We start from the raw sequence: 17,120 nt of genomic DNA, 5'->3' as shown, positions 1-17,120 counted from the left end.
TTATACTAATACTGGGTTGAATTGCAGACTGAATTCTGTACTAAGTACTAGAGGGACATAAAAGGACTCTGACAGGTCTTCACACAAACGTACACCTTTTATTTTCAGTATCCAGAGTGCATTTACCTTCTATGTCTACCACACCCCAGCAGTGAAGGATTACTCATGAGACATTTATCTATCCTCACCCAGTGCAAATTGACTAGTTCTCTCTATAGCTGACGCATCCAACTTCACTAGCTTGAGATATATGTTTCCCCCAATATTCAAGTGGAACAGTGCAAACCTCCCATCCTACTTTTCACGGAATGTCTTTCTTCCCTCCCAAGGTGACCCAGCAGGAAGTCTATTCAGTCTCAGGAGGCAGGTCTGGTAGCCATCATCAAGAGGTCAGAACACAAGGATGCCTGGGTGGCTCAGTCGGTTAAGCGTCTGACTTCGGCTCGGGTCATGATCTCACAGTTCATGGGTTTGAGCCCTACTCTGTGCTGACAACCAGCTCAGAGCCGGGAGCCTGTTTCAGATTCTGTAGGTCCCTCTCTCTCTGACCCTCCCCTGCTCCCTCCCTCTCTCTCTGACCCTCCCCTGCTCACACTCTCTCTCTTTCTCTCTCTCAGAAATAAATAAAACATTAAAAAAACAAACAAAAAACAAAAGGTCCGAACACAAAATTCCCCGCTTGGCTTAACAGTTGGCATAGGCTACTGTGGCGGTCTAGCTTTTGTAGCTGATGGGGCCACACTACTGTAGATCTGACACAGGGTTCTGGACATCAAGGCCATCTCTACCTGGGACAAATATCCCCCACTGCTGGGCCTCTACTGCTTTCTCCAGATGCACAAAAAGGAGGGCAAGTGAGAATGGGGGATAAAGACTTCTTCCCAAGTGGTATGAGTCAGCTTTAATGTCAACGACAATCCTATACCATCCAGAGCAAAGCTCCTTGGGGACTCAGTTCTCTCTATACATACCACACGTGTGCACACTTCCATGCACTGTCCATGTTCCAGGAAGTCTGTGTTGGGAAAATCCAAGTATCATGCCATGTGCTCTACCTAGTACTAGTTCTCCTCCAAATTCTTAGGGGAGTTTCTACAAACAAGCAGATGGGTCAGATCATTGGGCCCAATGGTCGCTCACAAGGCCAAGAGACTCATGCCACCACCAGAACCCTGGCTTGGCCTCTGCACACACCCCTGTCTGGTCTGGAAGAAGTCTCTCCCTCCCCCAGACCCCAGCCCATCTACATCCTGCCCCATGATAATTGGTTGTTGGAATGTCCATTCTCTTGACCCCTGTCTTCCTAAAGACTGATAATGGCCCATGTCCCCCAGTCTGAGATACCCAGTCACCATCCTGTCTTCCTTTCCAAAGTTCCCACCACCTTATTTTCTGAGATCCTCCCCTTCTTCCTTGGATAGCATTATTAGGCTGCGGACCAGGGGTGGGAGGGAGACTCTATAGGCCGTGGGTAACTTTCATAGGCTTGTTCTGATCGTTACAGGAGGAAATGGATGCAAAGAGGCCCAGCACACTGCCTGACACTGGTGTCTATACAGCAGTAAACTTCAGCTCTCTTCCCTCTTCCTCAGAATCCTTCATTTTCTTTGAAACTAAAGCTACTTTTCTAATTGCCCTTGACTTCAAATGTCACATTCTTTAGCCCATAGCCTATTACTAATCCATTCTTGCCTGGTTCCTCCCACATTCCTTTTGTTCATGTTAAAGATGACTTTTTCTTTTCACCTGTATAAGTCTTGCTGCCTCCTACACTGATTAATTCAGCTAGATTGAAAAAGAGGACGAGTTCTTCCTCCATAAAACTCCAATTAATCAATCATCCCAGAACCACAGCAACTGGCACAATGGCAGTAGAGAGAGCAGCGATGTTGCTGTCAGTCTTGGGACCTGGCACTTCGGAGCAGAAAGATCACATGCAAGTGATTTTAATTTTATGTGCCTCAGTCGGCTCATCTGTAGTACCATCACTCATAAGGTTGTTGAGAAATTTGCAAATGGCCTGAAAAGACGGGCATCTGGGTGACTCGGTTAAGCATCCAACTCTAGATTTTGGCTCGGGTCGTGATCTTACGGTTCCTGAGTTCGAGCCTCGTGTCAGGCTCTGTGCTGACTGCGTGGAACCTGCTTGGGATTCTCTCTCCGCCCCTCCCACACACTTTCTCTCTCAAAATAAATAAATAAACACTTTTAAAAAAATAACCGGAAATGTCTCCAGGGCAAAGCTTGACTTATAGATGCAACATAACATGAACTTCCTTCATCTGGACAGGCAGTGGTTCTGAGTCTGTTTATGCCACTTAGCCTATTTTTATGTGTAGAATGTACAGAGTACTCCATCAGACAAGAGCAGAATACACATTTTTCTCAAGCTCTCATGGAATATTCACGAAGATAGACTATTTCCTAACCCATGGACTAGAACAGCTTTAGAAATTTTCAAAGAATAGAAACATACAAAGTATGCTTTCAGACCACAATACCATTACACTAGAAATCAAGAAAGATAGCTTCCAGACATTTGTAAATTAAACAGCACATTTCTAAATCATGCATGGGTCAAAGAAGTCTCAAGTAGAGTTAAAAGTATTTCGAACTAGATGAAAATGAAAGTGCAATTATCAAAATGTGTGGGATTCAGCAAGCACAGTTCTCCTGGGGAAATTTATAACATTAAATGCATATACTAGAAGGGGGGGAAAAAAGGAAAGATCTCAAATCAATATCCTAAGAAACCTTAAGAAACCAGAGAACCATAAGTAACGTGAGCCTAAAGGAAACAAAAGGAGAGAAAGAATAACAAATAAAGAGCAGAAAGCAATGTCCATGTCATTGAAAACAGAAAAACTTTAAGGAAAATCAACCAAACCAAAAGGCGATTCTTGAAAGAATGAATAAAATTGATAAAAAATGGATAAACCAAAAAAAAAAGAGAGAAGGTATAAATCGCAATATGAGAAATGAAAGAAAGTTCATCACGACTGGTTCCACAGACATTAAAAGGATGATAAATGAACAACTCTATGCTCCAAATTTGACAACCGAGATGAAATGGACCGATTTCTGGAAAGACACAAAATCACACAGCCTGAAAATCCCTTGATCTGTTAAAGAAAGCAAATCAATAGTAACCTTCCAAAACAGAAAGCACTAGGCCCAGATGGTTTCACTCCTAAATTCCATTAAATATTTAAAAGAGAAGTAATGCCAATTCCCTACACTCTCTTCCAGAAAATAGGAGAGAAAATATTTCTGACTCGTTCTATGAATTTTATGAGCAGTTGCATCCCCAGGTATCTATCCAACTGATCCGAAAACTTATATCTACACATAAACTTCCATGCAAGTATGTATAGCAGCTTGTTTTCATAATTGCCCCAACCGGGAAGCAAATGAGAATCTTCCAGTAAATGAAAGAAGCCATTCTGAAATGGCCATATAGTGTACGATTCCATTCCTACAATACTCCGGAAAAGACGAAACTGGAGAGAAAGTAAACGGATGGGTAGTTACCAACAGGGAGAGGCTTGCTTGAATAAGTAAAGCATAGGAGATAACTTTAAGGGCATTAAAACTATTGTGTATGGTACAATGATGCAGTTTTCAAATCCCTTTGAACAGCACAAAGAATACATCTTAATGTACGGACATTTTTTAAGTTCTTTTTTTTTTTTTTTTGAGTAATTTCTACACCCAATATGGTCTTGAACTGATGACCCTGAGATCAAGCCACATGCTCCTCCCACTAACCCGGCCAGGTGCCCTCACTGTACGGAAATTAAAAAAACAAAAAAACAAAAAACCAAAAAACAAAAATACGTGAGGTCAGAAAATTCCAGAATGGAATGCAGACTGTGACAGAAGAATGTCACTGGAGTGTATGAAATAACCTCATGGAAGGGGGTGGAGACCAAAAAGGCTGACCTAAGGGACTTTGGAAATGAGGAGAGAAAAACAGGCTGTTTCCCGGTAAGGGACAGTCTATAAAATCCCTAACCAATACTCCTCAAAACCCTCAGGTCATCAAACACAGGGAAAGTGTGAGAGGCCGTCACATCCAAGAGGAGCCTCAGAAGACATAGTGACCACAGGTAACATGGTATCCTGGCTGGGATTGTGGAGGAGGAAGTGGACATTAGGTAAAAACTAAAGAAATCTGAATAAGCCATGGACTTGAGCAAATAAGAATATATCGATATCAGCCCATTCATTGTAACCATACCAATGTGAGACATTAACTATAGGAAAACAGGGTATGGGGTACCTGGAAACTCTCTACTATCTGTACTATTTCTTTAAAAATTGAAAACTATTTTAAAATACATTTTTTAAGGATTTCTTTTTTTTAATGTTTATTTTTGAGAGAGAGGGAGAGCGTGCGTGTGAGCAGGGGAGGGGTAGGGAGGGGGTAGGGCAACAGAGGATCTGAGGCCAGCTCTGTGTTTACAGCACAGAGCCTGAGGCAGGGCTCTAACTCACGAACCGAACCGTGAGACCATGACCTGAGCCAAAGTCGGACGCTGAACAGACTGAGCCACCCAGGCACCCCCAGTTTTTCGTTTTTTAGAAGTAAGATGCCAGTGCTTATTTCTTGACAAATCTCAAACTCGGTCCTCTGCCAGCTCTCCCCTCGTCCTCCATCCCTTCCCTCCTTCCACCCCCTACGTCCTTCTCTGGGATTTGGAATCTCTGTCAAATGCACGCCTGTAGTTTGATCATGGTCAGGGCAGAAAAACAAGAGAAATAAAGCCGACCACCTACTCTTCACCGCTCCTTCGTGAAGCCGGAGGAAGTCCGAGCAGAGGTCATGTGACATGTAACCTAGGTGTCCCCAAGGAAACCAGCCATTAACACGATCTGATTCTCTGATCAGGTCCCCAAAGACCCTCTCCCATACAAACCTTGTGCCTGATATAACTTAGTGTCTCGATTGAACAGCCACTGTCCACATTTGAAGATGAGCCAGTGTCCCTGATCAATATCTGGTCTTGGCATCCCCTGTGCACCTGACTTGCTGTTTCCTCTCTAACAGGTCATTGAGTCTGAGTCTTCACACTTCAAGTTCTTCCTCCTCTTAGAATACAAGATCAAATAAGGAAAGCTGTCTTTTCCTTCAATCCTGCCCTAAATGCTTTTATCCTCAAACTTTGAATTTACCACCTGAAGCCTTCATATCTATTCTCTGGAAACGTCTAAAATGAGCCTGTGGGAGCAGTTAGCATAAAAATATCACTAAAACATTTAATATCGATGTCAATGATGAGAAAAATAGAATTTGAACGTCTCCCAAAAGGTTAAGCCTAAGAACAAACGCTGGGGTGTTTTTCAGTTTCGAAATAATCTGAAGTGGTTTGGATCATCCTTGTAGACCACGTTTTAGAAGGGGCCCTAAAACATTTGTGCGCCGACAAGACCCCGAGGGCCTTGAGCTTCACAAAAGCACCCGGAAATGTTTGAGACCAGAGGAGGGAAATGCATCGGTTTAAAATATGACCAAATAACTCCAAGATGGAAATTATGAATAATATCAAAACCACATTTAAAAACCCATCTTTTCTGCAGCAGTAAAATTATATTTAAGAGGATATGAGAACTATTTATGTTTGATGTGATGCGCAATGGGTGTGCAAGATTATTGTAGGGTCTGCAAAGGTTGAAAAGCACTCCAGGCTCCTGAAAAGGGCTGTGTTTTGTCAGCTCCCAGGTCTTCAGATGGGCTCTCACTCGTGCCCCCCAAGCTGGGGTTTGATCATTTCCCAAAAGCCAAACAGAAAAAATGCTTTAACCTATCAGAAGGCCACACATCCTATTGTTTTCTAAATGAGATGCATCCGATCAACAAAATTATTCCAAATATGGGCTCTGTGGAAGCTCAAGGGAGATTTGTGTGGAAACGACCCCTGTGTAGTGGAGGAGGGTCCTGTCCAGGCATCTGGGGGAAGGAAGGGACTTTGGAGCTGACGGGTCAGGAGCTCCCACTCAGCCCTGGCTCCTGAGCTTCCACAAAGCGGTCCAGAACCTCGCCCAGCCTCGGCCGGATCAGGCTCTGCCCATCAATCGAGAGATGTTCACACGTGAGCGCATAAGGAGGTCAATGACTGTTCATTCTTTCAAGGACACGCCCAAGCCTCCCCTTCTGCCCCCAGCAGCCACGACTGGATCTCAACACGCCTCACCTCAGTTCAGCCTGTTTCTTTAAAAAAATTGTTTCACTTAGGGGCACAGTACATGTAAACATAAGCTTCTTATAAAAACCAAGAAATAGACAAAGTGAACAATTCAAAGCGGCCTCCCCCAGGCTCTCCCAAAGCTCACCCTTCTCCTTAGAGATACTACTGTTTTTGACAGGGTGGGCATTTTCCCACATCTTTTTCTACGATGTTACATAAGAAATCTAGAATGCCTGTATTGTTTAGAATACAAGGGAACATATTATCTGTATGATTTTGAAACTTGCTTTTGCCCTTCATGAAAATCCTTCTGTAATAGTGCATCTGGATCTACTTTTTTTTAATTACCACATACCCCGGACATCCTACATCTTCGTGATGCGTTCCCCTCTTACCGGACCCTTGGGTTGTCTTTTCTTACAAGCAAGGGTGCATCCTTTACGCAGGCATCCCTGAGCCCATAGGTAAGGATACGGAAGTCAGACTCCTAGCTGTGGAGCTGTTAGATCAGATTGTGTGCATGTTGTAAGTCTGGTCGCTACTTGCAGCTTTCCCTTCCAATTAGCCGGATCAATTTACACTCCTGTGAGCGGAGCAGGAACCCGCCCGTTTGCCCTCCTGGCCCAGAAGCTCTGCCGCCCTGATGATGGAGCCTCGTCCAAGTGCCACATTCTAAATTGCATGAGCCAACAAATAAGTTTTAATTTCAATCTGGGAGCAATGGATCCTTAATGTGGCATTAACATTTGCTTTTGCCTTGAAAGTATTAGGACCAAGCTTTTTAGACAGACTGTCACCTTATTGTCCCTGGTCTCCTATCGGAGTAGCTCCTCTTTAATCCTCCCCTGCAACAGAAGCACTATTTTACGGTGACCCCACCATCAAGCTAGGAAAAACCCACAGCTGTTTTGGCAGAATTAACACGGGGCTCCCTCCTGCCCCCCCCGCCCCCTAGTTTAACAGCCAACAGCAATGTGTGTTAACACAGCATCTTACAAATGGGACTGGACATTATCTAAATTACAGTCAACATGTTTCTAATGCTAAATACATCTGACCTAAAAACTCAATCTCGAAACAGCATGCGTGTGGCTAGATAATCTCAGAACACATTGGTGACATTTGGCTGACATTTCCTCTCCCGTGTGAAAGGGCTGGTTACCCGCTATCTGTGCACATCCACGTGTGAGAGAGCCCCATTTAAATACCGTTCCGATTATTTTTCTGTGCTTGTGTCCCTGACGGAGAAAACTAACTCAGTAGAGAAGATCAGCCCTTATAACTTTAGCAGGCTCAACCCTTAAAAATTAAGGTGTGTGGATAAGCAGCTACCTAGGTCTTTTCATAAAGTTATTCATTCACTTAAAGTGTATTAACTCGGGTGCCTCCTATGTGCCAGGCTGTGCCAGACAGTGAGAATAGAGGGTTGAAAAGGACTTAGCCTGTGCCTCCAGGAGCTCCCCTGAGAAACAGGAGACAGGACAGCGCACGACACAATGAGTGCCCCACAGCAGGACACCAGCCTGGGGACGGAAGGGCCAGAGAAGGATTCCCAGTGAGGCTGACACCTGAGACAAGGCTCAAACGTATGACGACGACAGGAGAAAAGGTGTCCCCATTGGAGGAAGAGCAAAAGGAAGGGCTTCGTCCATGCCTGACAATTATCACCAGACCCCCTGGTTAACTCTCCGGGTGCACCGAAGGGGGGTTCTGCAGAACGGGGACACCACCCCAAAGCAATTAATTTCACAGCCTGTGGGGCCCAGATTCAACCCTGCCCCATCATTTACTAGCTGTGTGACCTTGGACACATTACATGCCCTCTCTGAATACTTGTTATTTTGACCTGTAAAGCGGGGATGATGATAATGGTACCCACCTCACAGGATGGAGGATGGAATGTGACAAAGAATGGGCAGTGCTTGTCATGCTATGGGCAGATGCTGCCTGGCACTCGATACAACGAAGCTTTTGGCACTGCCTGGCAGAAAACGTGTTCCTTCTTCATATATTTTACTTTTAAAACATTCTTTGGTGCTAGCTTATTTGGCTATCTGTCTCTAGTGGAAACTCCTCAAAGATTGGGAAAGTGTTGGTCCGTTTCTAGCATCCAGCACGTGACCTGAATCATAGATAGTGCTCAGAAAAGGTTACTGATTGCAAGTAACATCAAATCACATACAAAACACCGTGTGTGTGAGTGAGTGTGTACAAGACGACCCTATAGACACATGTCAGATGCCCGGGAACTGTAAGCCTCAGGGACCACATGGAGATGAGACACCAAAGACATTAGAGAGAGCCCAGCTGACCTATACATCTGTACCAACCCGTCCCCTCCATCCAGAAATAAACTTCACGAATCGTGGGTCTCCAACACCCTGTTTCGACTTTTCATTCTTTCATTCAACAAAGGCTTAATGGGCAAATCCTAGAAGCCAGACAGTGAGCTGGGTGCCTAGAAATATTTAGAGAAAGGGAAGGAAAATAAAACAGCTTTTGCTCTCAAAATGTGCATAATCTAGGAGAAAGATAGGGAAGCAAGGAGATTATTTCATTACAGCAAGGTAAGCCCTTGGAAAGAAATGAGAGAAGTACAGGCAGGAATAAGGCAAGGAAGGCTTTCTGCAAGTATATCTCACTGAATCTTTTTCTTAATAGGCTGAAACTTTAAAAATTTTTTTTTAATCTTTATTTATTTCTGAGAGACAGAGAGTGAGGAGGGGAGGAACAGAGAGAGAGGGAGACACAGAATCTGAGGCAGGTTCCAGGCTCTGAGCTGTCAGCGCAGAGCCTGACATGGGGCTCGAACCCACAAACGGCAGGGTCATGACCTGAGCTGAAGTTGGCACTTAACCGACTGAGCCACCCGGGCGCCCCAGATCCCAATGAATCTTAAAAGATTGGAAGGATCAGGCAAACGAAAGCAGCAGGGAAGGGTGTTCCAGGCAGAAGGAACAGCATGTATGTACAAAGGTGTAAAAGACAAGAAAGGACTTTGTACACGACACAGAAGTGTTGGTACGAAGTTCGGAACGTCTGTAGGAGCAGTGCTGGTGGGTAATGGCAATAGATGAGGCTGCAGAGCCCACCAGGGGCCTGACTACGAAGGGCCTGGCACAAGCTTGACTGTTTTTGCTTGAAAGTAATGGGGAGTCATTGAAGAATATTAAACAAGGGCATAACACAGTCATATTTACATTGATAACTATCACTCCGTCAGCATTCTAATAGCAAAGAGAACGGAGGTTTGGGAAATGTGTCATGGGAAACCTACCAGCCTCCTGTTTTGTCCATGACGGATCTCACATCTAGTGTTGTCCAGCCAAAATAGTATCTCAGAAATGATCTCCTCTAACCCTGTTATCACAGAGATGAAAACACTTATTTTCAAGGGATGTAAAGTAGTTTATCCAAACTACTTATCTTTAAAAATTTTTTTAAGTTTATTTATTTATTTTGAGAGAGGAAGTACACACAGAAGAGGCAGAGAAAGAGGGAGACAGAGACAGAGAGAGAGAGAGAGAGAGAGAGAGAGAAAGAGAGAGAAAAAATCCCAAGCAGGCTCCACACCATAATAGTGCAGAACCCAATGTGGGGCTTGAACTCACGAACCGTGAGATCGCGATCTGAGCTGAAATCAAGAGTGGGTTGCCTAACTGACTGAGCCACCCAGGCGCCCCTAAAAATTTTTTTTAATGAAATAAAAAACCTCTGCCCCTTGATTCAGTCCTTGTAGGTCCCACTGCCACCCACCATGCGGCTAGCACTTCTGCTAGGTGGGTTCACTTCTGCAGACAGAATTCAGGGAAGATCCTCTTTGGTGGCTAAAAACATTTACCAGTTTTGAGAGCTAGTAGGATATCTATCCTATGAACATGAGAAAGAATTTAAGAGGTTTTGTACATGGTCACGTAGTGATTAAAAAGTTAAACCCTTTTAAACCAGAGATTATTCTTGAGCTTCTAATACTATTTAAATTACAACTCCCAAATCTTGAATGATGTAACAGTCTAAAGACCAAATGCGGGTTGTTTTTTTTTTTAATTATTCTATACATCACATGGAAGTTACTTAACATGACTAAAGGTAAGATGGCTAGATTGGCCTGGTAACAAAATCTTAGAGGGGTTCTTTGTGCTATAATACCCACCATCCCTCAATCCTCTATAAAAATAAACAAGTTGATTATGTCAGGTTTCTGTCCAGGAAATCTCAAAGAAATCCACAGAGGTGCATCTAATCTGTATAACACGACAATCTTGTGATCCATGGGTATCTCATGGTAAATTAAGGCAATTGTCTTAACCACTCCGATATTAAAAGCTGCTTGCTTCCGGAATACCAGATAACCACAGCAAAATAGAATAGTGTTTGGGAAAATCCCAAACCACAAGTACATTTCCATTTGTTTCAGGCAAACATGCAAAAAGACATGCGAAAAGCAGGTCCATTATTACCGGTGCAATAAATATCGTCATCAACTCTTTCCAAGTAGAGATCCTGGAAAGAATCAGGGGCGCCTGGGTGGCTCAATGGGTTAAGTGTCTGACTTCGGCTCAGGTCATCATCTTATAGCTTGTGAGTTCGAGCCCCGTGTCGGGCTCTGTGCTGACAGCTCAGAGCCTGGAGTCTGCTTCAGATCTCTCCCTCTCTCTCTCTGCCCCTCCCCTGCTCATGCCCTGTCTTTCTCTCCTTCAAAAATAAATAAACATTAAAAGAAAAGGAATCAGTGAGCCCAACATTTCACTGCTCTGTACCCTTAGGGACATTAGCTTCATTTAAACCCTCCCGAGAACCTGTGTATTCACTGCAATGTCACAAATGGGTGACCAGGCTCAGAGAGGTACAGGTGTTTGTTTACCCTCACACAGCTTGAAAGTGGCAGCTGCAAGGCAAACCCGTGTCTGTCTGAAACAAAGCCTGTGTTTTCTGCATTCCAGGCCCCTGTGTGGAAGCTGGCTCCTGGGGGGTGGAATGATCAAGGGGACACGTTGCTGGTACAAGCTGGGGCGAGAGTCACGATGGAGTCCCTAGAGAGTGGAGAAGCCAGAAAGTCCCTGAATTTGGATGACGTATCAATTTGCTTTTTGGGAGTTGATCCCTCCGCTGAAGAAGCTGTTGCACAGGTTTTGTTCCTCCGGGCCATCATTCCGGACACAGAAGCCTCGGGCACCGTGACTGCCCAGGTCCCAAGAGACACCAGTAACTATACCACCCACACCCCACATCTACCCACTGAAGCCCAGTGCCCAGTTCCCCTTCCGTAAGACTTCCTGTTGTCCCGTCACCAGCAAAAGCCGTGCCTCTATTTGACCAGGAAAGGCATCTTCTTGGAAGGAAAGGGGGAAAGAACACCTTTTCTAAATTGCCTCTCTCTTGCTAAAGTGTTTCACATGTACTTAGCATGATGAAGCCTTCTCATGTTGCCTACACATGAAATGAAAACCATGATGTAATTTTGCTTTTACGGTTGTAAATGGAAGAGTCCATCAGCGAGACCAATACTTCGTAAGATACTTTTATCAATCCTGCATGCCAGGAACCCAAAGTACAGTCTCGTCCACGGTGTCCTGAAGTTTACAGTTCGGTAATATAGTTCCTAGACATATCATGTATTTTTCACTCTGCCAACGAAACAACTAGTGATGGCTTTTGTGCCGTGTTCCATTGGTTTGGACGATGACAACCCTGAGTATCACAGTTGGGGCTGCTGGACTATTAATTAAGGAACAGAATTAAACTGCAAAGAATAAAGATACCCAGAAAGCCAGGAAGCAGAAAGAAGAGGCATCATGCGGTATGGGTGTTCATTCTAGATATGTTCATTATATGCCAAAGCCTGGGGAAGGCAAATATGGGATTTGAAAAGACACCATCTGTTGTGTGATGTTCCAAATTATAAACTTAACCCTTAATTTCTACATTCCCCTGCTGTTCAGGCATTCTCCTTCTTCAGGATGAAAAAATAAAAATGAAGCAGTTTTAGCAGGATGGATGGATATGCCATGTAAGATGTTTTGATCAGCTCAACATCACAACCTGTATATTTTCTCCAGAAAGAAATTCTTGTTATATTTTACTCTTAAAACAAACCAAACAAACCCAGAAATACAGTGGTTGCCATTAGCTTAGGGTCCATGTAACCCACAGCAAGCCACAGTTTTTTCTATGATTTTTGTGTTACTTAACATCTCTGGGCTCTTTGAAAGAAAAAAAGCAGAGATTTTAGAATGCTTTCAAATCTGTGAAATGAAAAGCAAGAGTAATAATCCCTCAAGTGAAGAGGGTGTCTTTTTAAAAAATGTTTTGAACACAGAAAAAAAACACCCACTAAGAGTATATAGTCCAAATCAAAAACATTTCCTGTTTAAATATTCAAAGGCAACATGTGGCCAATGAAACAGGAGAAATTTCCATTCAAAAGAAAAAAGTAAGGTTACCCTCAAAACTGCCCAGGTTTTCCTTACTTGTAGGTCTGAAATAGCCTAGTTTTTACAATACACTTAGCAGGGGCACCCGGGTGGCTTAGTCGGTTGAGTGTCCGACTTCAGCTCAGGTCATGATCTCACGGTTCGTGGGTTCGAGCCCTGCATCGGGCTCTGTGCTGACAGCTAGCTCAGAGCCTGGAGCCTGTCTTCGGATTCTGTGTCTCCCTCTTTCTCTGCCCCTCCCCTGTTCACGCTGTCTCTCTCTCTCTCTCAGAAATAAATAAAAACATTACAAGAATTTAAAAAATAAAATAAAGTACACTTAACAAATGGGACACAGCTCATTCAGGGTTGATTTGAGTTCACAAAATAATTTTATTATATGTAAGAAAGCATACAGGCAATAAAATGAAGAAACATTCACAATGCATAAATAACACAGACCTGATGCAAGAGAGAGTTTGCAGTAGATTTCTTTCTTGTTACCCATTTCATCTAAATGTTAAGTAAATTGCTTATCAACAAGACTTTGTAAACATTTCAAAGAAATCCTCCTGAAATGCCCCACATGAATGAGTATCTGGCAACAGAGACTCCTGATACTTCCTACAGTTGAGATGATGAGATAGCAACTTGATTCCAAAGCACAGAGAGGGAGCTAGCATTTGGCAAAAGAGATACTGATGGCTTTGGGGCACTTCACACATCCAACTGAGAAGGGGTCTCCTGTTTTTTCCCAGCAAGAGAAATAAGTGTCTAACTTGAGGATGATAATGAGGCACTATTCGTTAGTTAGTACACTATTCACATCGAGACTTAAAAAAAAAAATCAATCCTAAATTCCGATCAAAGCGCTACAAAAAGTCACCCCACTGAGTGGTGTGATTTGACCCGGAAAGATGGAGATGCAGCCTTTGACCTCTGTCCATTGGTGAGACTGTTGTAAAGCAAGAGTGAAGGAAACCTATTGTCTTCACGACACATATTTAACCAGGACGGCAGTCTGTTTGGTTCAGAAAAGCTATCTGACACTGAAATGAGAAAAGACGCAGAGGGCCAGTTATTTTACATAAATACAAAGTGGCACATACTTTCCATTACCACCTAAGATCATAAATTTCAAGTCAGGCTCTTCAGAAGCTGGCTTTTATTAAAGATATTTACAGAACTGCAAATCATTCTCCTGGGAACGTCTTTGTCATTTAAAACAATGTGGACACAATAGGAGCTATGCCTTTTTAAGTTTCTCAGAATCTTTCTAGAAAAAAAAAACATTCACAGCATTTGTCATGTCTCACCTCATATCTATTTATGCCCATGAATTTTAAGGAATGATCACAACTTCATTTCCTATCAGTCTTTGCTGTGTTGCTAGAAGTAAGCATTTAGAATCTCAGAGAGTGTATGTGTTTATTTCATTGGCCAATAAGGTACTAGTTAGAGGGATGAACAAGGTCTCAGATAACTTCTTAGTTTATTCTATGACATATGATAAATATAGATTTCTTATAATAAATTAAAAATATACACAGAATACAATAAATAAATAAAACCAATATCAACAAAGCATCTTTCAAGTCTGGGGGGGAAGAAAACCCACTCCTACTGTAAGGCTTAATTATGTTTCCGAAATAACTTACGAAGGCATGCACGTACCTTGACCATCTGAAAACTCTGCCCGGACCAGTGTTAGCACCTGTTAATACACAGCAAACTCAACCCTTCTCATTTCCTTCCTGGAAAGGATTAACTTTTTGAAGCGATGCCGTTCATTGTGGATTCTTTGCCCTATATGTGAAGTCCTAAGATAAGAACCAGTTTCTAAAAATAATTTTGGAGCCAAAGACACGTCCCTGTGAACGTTCACTTCACATATGTCCCTCTTTGATTCACTATGAACAACACAGAAAACGCACTGGGAAGTATTTGAAGATATAGTTAGTTGTGTGTTGAGGGCAAGCAGCAGAGGGGTGGGGGGTGGGGCTTGCCTGACATCTCAGGGTCTCCCCACACCTTAGTCTCCTAACAGCAAGCCACTGAAAATCTCCACCTTTTGGGGTGAACCCATCTGGCAGGACTCATCTCAGGGTTCAGGTTGGATGCTGTCCATTTTGTGTGATGGGCTGGATCTTCTCCAGAGAGACATCAGCGTCAGAGTCCAATATGACAGATAGGGCCGGGGACAGCTTCTCCAAGGGTCTGGCCATTCCACACGCCTCCTCCTTCTTCAGGTCCTCGGAGGAGCCCACTGCATGTGGGATCAGATAAACCAGATTGCAGTCCTTGGAAATGGAGCCTCGGGGCTCGTGATGGCTGGAAAACACCACAGCCCCGTTGTTATTGATGCTGACTGTCTCTATGGCATTATTGGTGGTGGGGCAAAGTCTGTAGCAGCCTAAAAGAGTTGAAAATGCCTTCCGAAAATCCGCATTAAAGGCATAAATGATGGGGTTCAAGGAGGAATTAGCCCACCCGAACCACACAAACACGTCGAAGGTGATGGAATCGATGCAGAAGGGCTTGGTCTCCCCAGACCCACAGAAGGGCACCATGCAGTTCAAGATGAAGAAAGGGAGCCAGCAGCACACAAACACCCCCATGATCACGGACAGGGTCTTCAGGACTTTAGTCTCTCTTTTGAAGGACATCTTAAAGGAGCTTTCTGGTTGAGGACACTCCACAGGGTTGCCGTTACCTGTGGCGGTCTGGCAATTCTTGGCATGGACTGCGGCCCTCTCCAAGGCTGAGATGCGCCGTATTTGTTTCTGGGCGATCCTGTAGATCCTGGTGTAGGTGACGATCATGATGGCCACGGGAATATAGAAGCTTATCAGGGAGGATGAAATGGCATATGTCCTGCTCAGGCTGGAATCACAGTTGTCCATGGTCTCACCTAGGGAAGTGGCATTCCCGTCGGAGGAGCCTGTGGGTTTGGCCTTGTGCCAGCTGAGCTGCACTGGGATGAAGGAGATGAGTACAGACAAAGTCCACGCCACGCTGATCAGAATGAAGGCTGCTTTGGGGGTCATCTTTCTCTCGTACCGGAAGGGGCTAGAGATGGCCCAATACCTGTCCACGCTGATCACACAGAGGTTGAGGATGGACGCGGTGGAGCACATGATGTCAAAGGCCACCCAGATGTTACAGAAGGACCCAAAGGGCCAGAAGCCAGCAATCTCTGCCACTGCTTTCCAGGGCATGACCAAAACAGCCACCAGGAGGTCCGATACGGCCAAGGAGATGACAAAGAAGTTGGTCACCTTGGACCGCAGGTGTCGGAATCTGATGACGGCCGCACAGACCAGCGTGTTCCCCAGGAGGGTGGACAGGATGAGCAGAGACAGGAAACAGGCTGTAAGGATGCGGAAGGAGAAGTCTCTCGCCACCACCAGCCCGGCCCCGTCCATGGTAGAGGTGTTCAGAGTCCTCATCTTGCGGAGGGGGACAGGGGGCTCTGACACCCTCCAGTTCCTAAGCAGGGAGGAGAGGTCTGTCACACCTGCAGTTCTCACCCACCAGGCAGCCCCTTGCACAGTCCCCCTGGCTCCCTGGGCCCCAGGACCTCACCAGCATCCCATCAGAGGGGCTGCAACCTTGGCACCCCAAGTCAGCCCCTCGGAAGGTCCCTCTTGCTCCCTAGAACTGTCTTCTGGCTCCCTTGCTCCAGGGCACTGCTGCGTTGACCAGCTGACCCTTCTATTCCCCGAGGAAAGCACTGGCTCTTTAGCATATTCTAAGCTACCAATCCAGAGAGATTCCCAGGCCTCTGAGGCTCTAGTCGCTCTAGTCGATCGTAGTCACATTTGGGGGCTGTTGCCTCTCTGGCGGTGACAGAATTCTCCCTTTTCGGAAGTGCAGCTGAAAATACATGCCTCACTCCTCCAAGCCCCTGGCCCCACAGCAGCCCTCCATGCGCCCTAAAAAGCAAAAGAGAAAGCAAAGGTCGTTCGCCAAGACTTGAGCGGATCGCAGCTTTAGCCGTATCAACCCCAGTTCAACTCCGTGCGAGCCACCTACCTTGCCTTGAGGTTGTTTCGCTACAAAAGCCCCCGGAGCTCCGAGAGCGGGCTTCGCTAGGCGCCGCCGCTGCACAGCGCCCAGGAGGCGCGCCGGAGTCCTGCCCCGCGCGCGCGGCCGGGGTCTGGCTGCTGATGCGCAAAGATCGCGGGGCAGGTTCGAAAAATGATCCCCCGCCAGGTCCCCCAGAGCCGGCGCTGCCCCACCTCTCCAACGGCCAGAGATCGTTCAAGCCAGGGACACTCGGGAAAAGGGCTCCCGGGCGATGGGCTCCTCCTTGAGAGAGGGCACCTCCAAGAGTGGTCACTTGGGAAGCTTTTCCTCGCTGCCTTTCTCCCGGAGCCGAGCGCCCGGGCTCCCCTCGGATGGCTTCTGGCCCCTCGGGGCAGGGCTCTGCGCCTCTCCACCGCACTGAGAGCTACCTCCCGGGAGCCCGTGGGAACACCAGGCAGAGAGAGCCGAGCTGGCACCGGAGGGCGCACGG

General features: G+C 45.4%; 1 protein-coding gene across 1 annotated transcript; it reads right to left on the bottom strand.

Moving 5' to 3' along the window:
* Positions 1-12,988: 12,988 nt before the first annotated feature.
* Positions 12,989-16,499, bottom strand: DRD1 (dopamine receptor D1). Its single transcript, XM_077757281.1, has 2 exons — positions 14,276-16,499; positions 12,989-13,650 (listed from the first exon to the last, which is right to left on the bottom strand). Exon 1 carries the CDS (start codon positions 16,048-16,050, stop codon positions 14,710-14,712), a length of 1,341 nt encoding a protein of 446 aa, XP_077613407.1. The 5' UTR covers positions 16,051-16,499; the 3' UTR covers positions 12,989-13,650; positions 14,276-14,709.
* Positions 16,500-17,120: the final 621 nt, after the last annotated feature.

The sequence above is a fragment of the Crocuta crocuta genome, unplaced genomic scaffold (assembly GCF_008692635.1).
Source record: "Crocuta crocuta isolate KB4526 unplaced genomic scaffold, BGI_CrCroc_1.0 scaffold131, whole genome shotgun sequence".
Lineage (NCBI taxonomy): Eukaryota > Metazoa > Chordata > Mammalia > Carnivora > Hyaenidae > Crocuta > Crocuta crocuta.
This window is presented reverse-complemented; position numbering and strand designations above follow the sequence as displayed.

Excerpts from the sequence above, each read along its gene's own strand:
- DRD1 (XM_077757281.1), bottom strand. The coding sequence starts at position 16,050 with ATGAGGACTCTGAACACCTCTACCATGGACGGGGCCGGGCTGGTGGTG.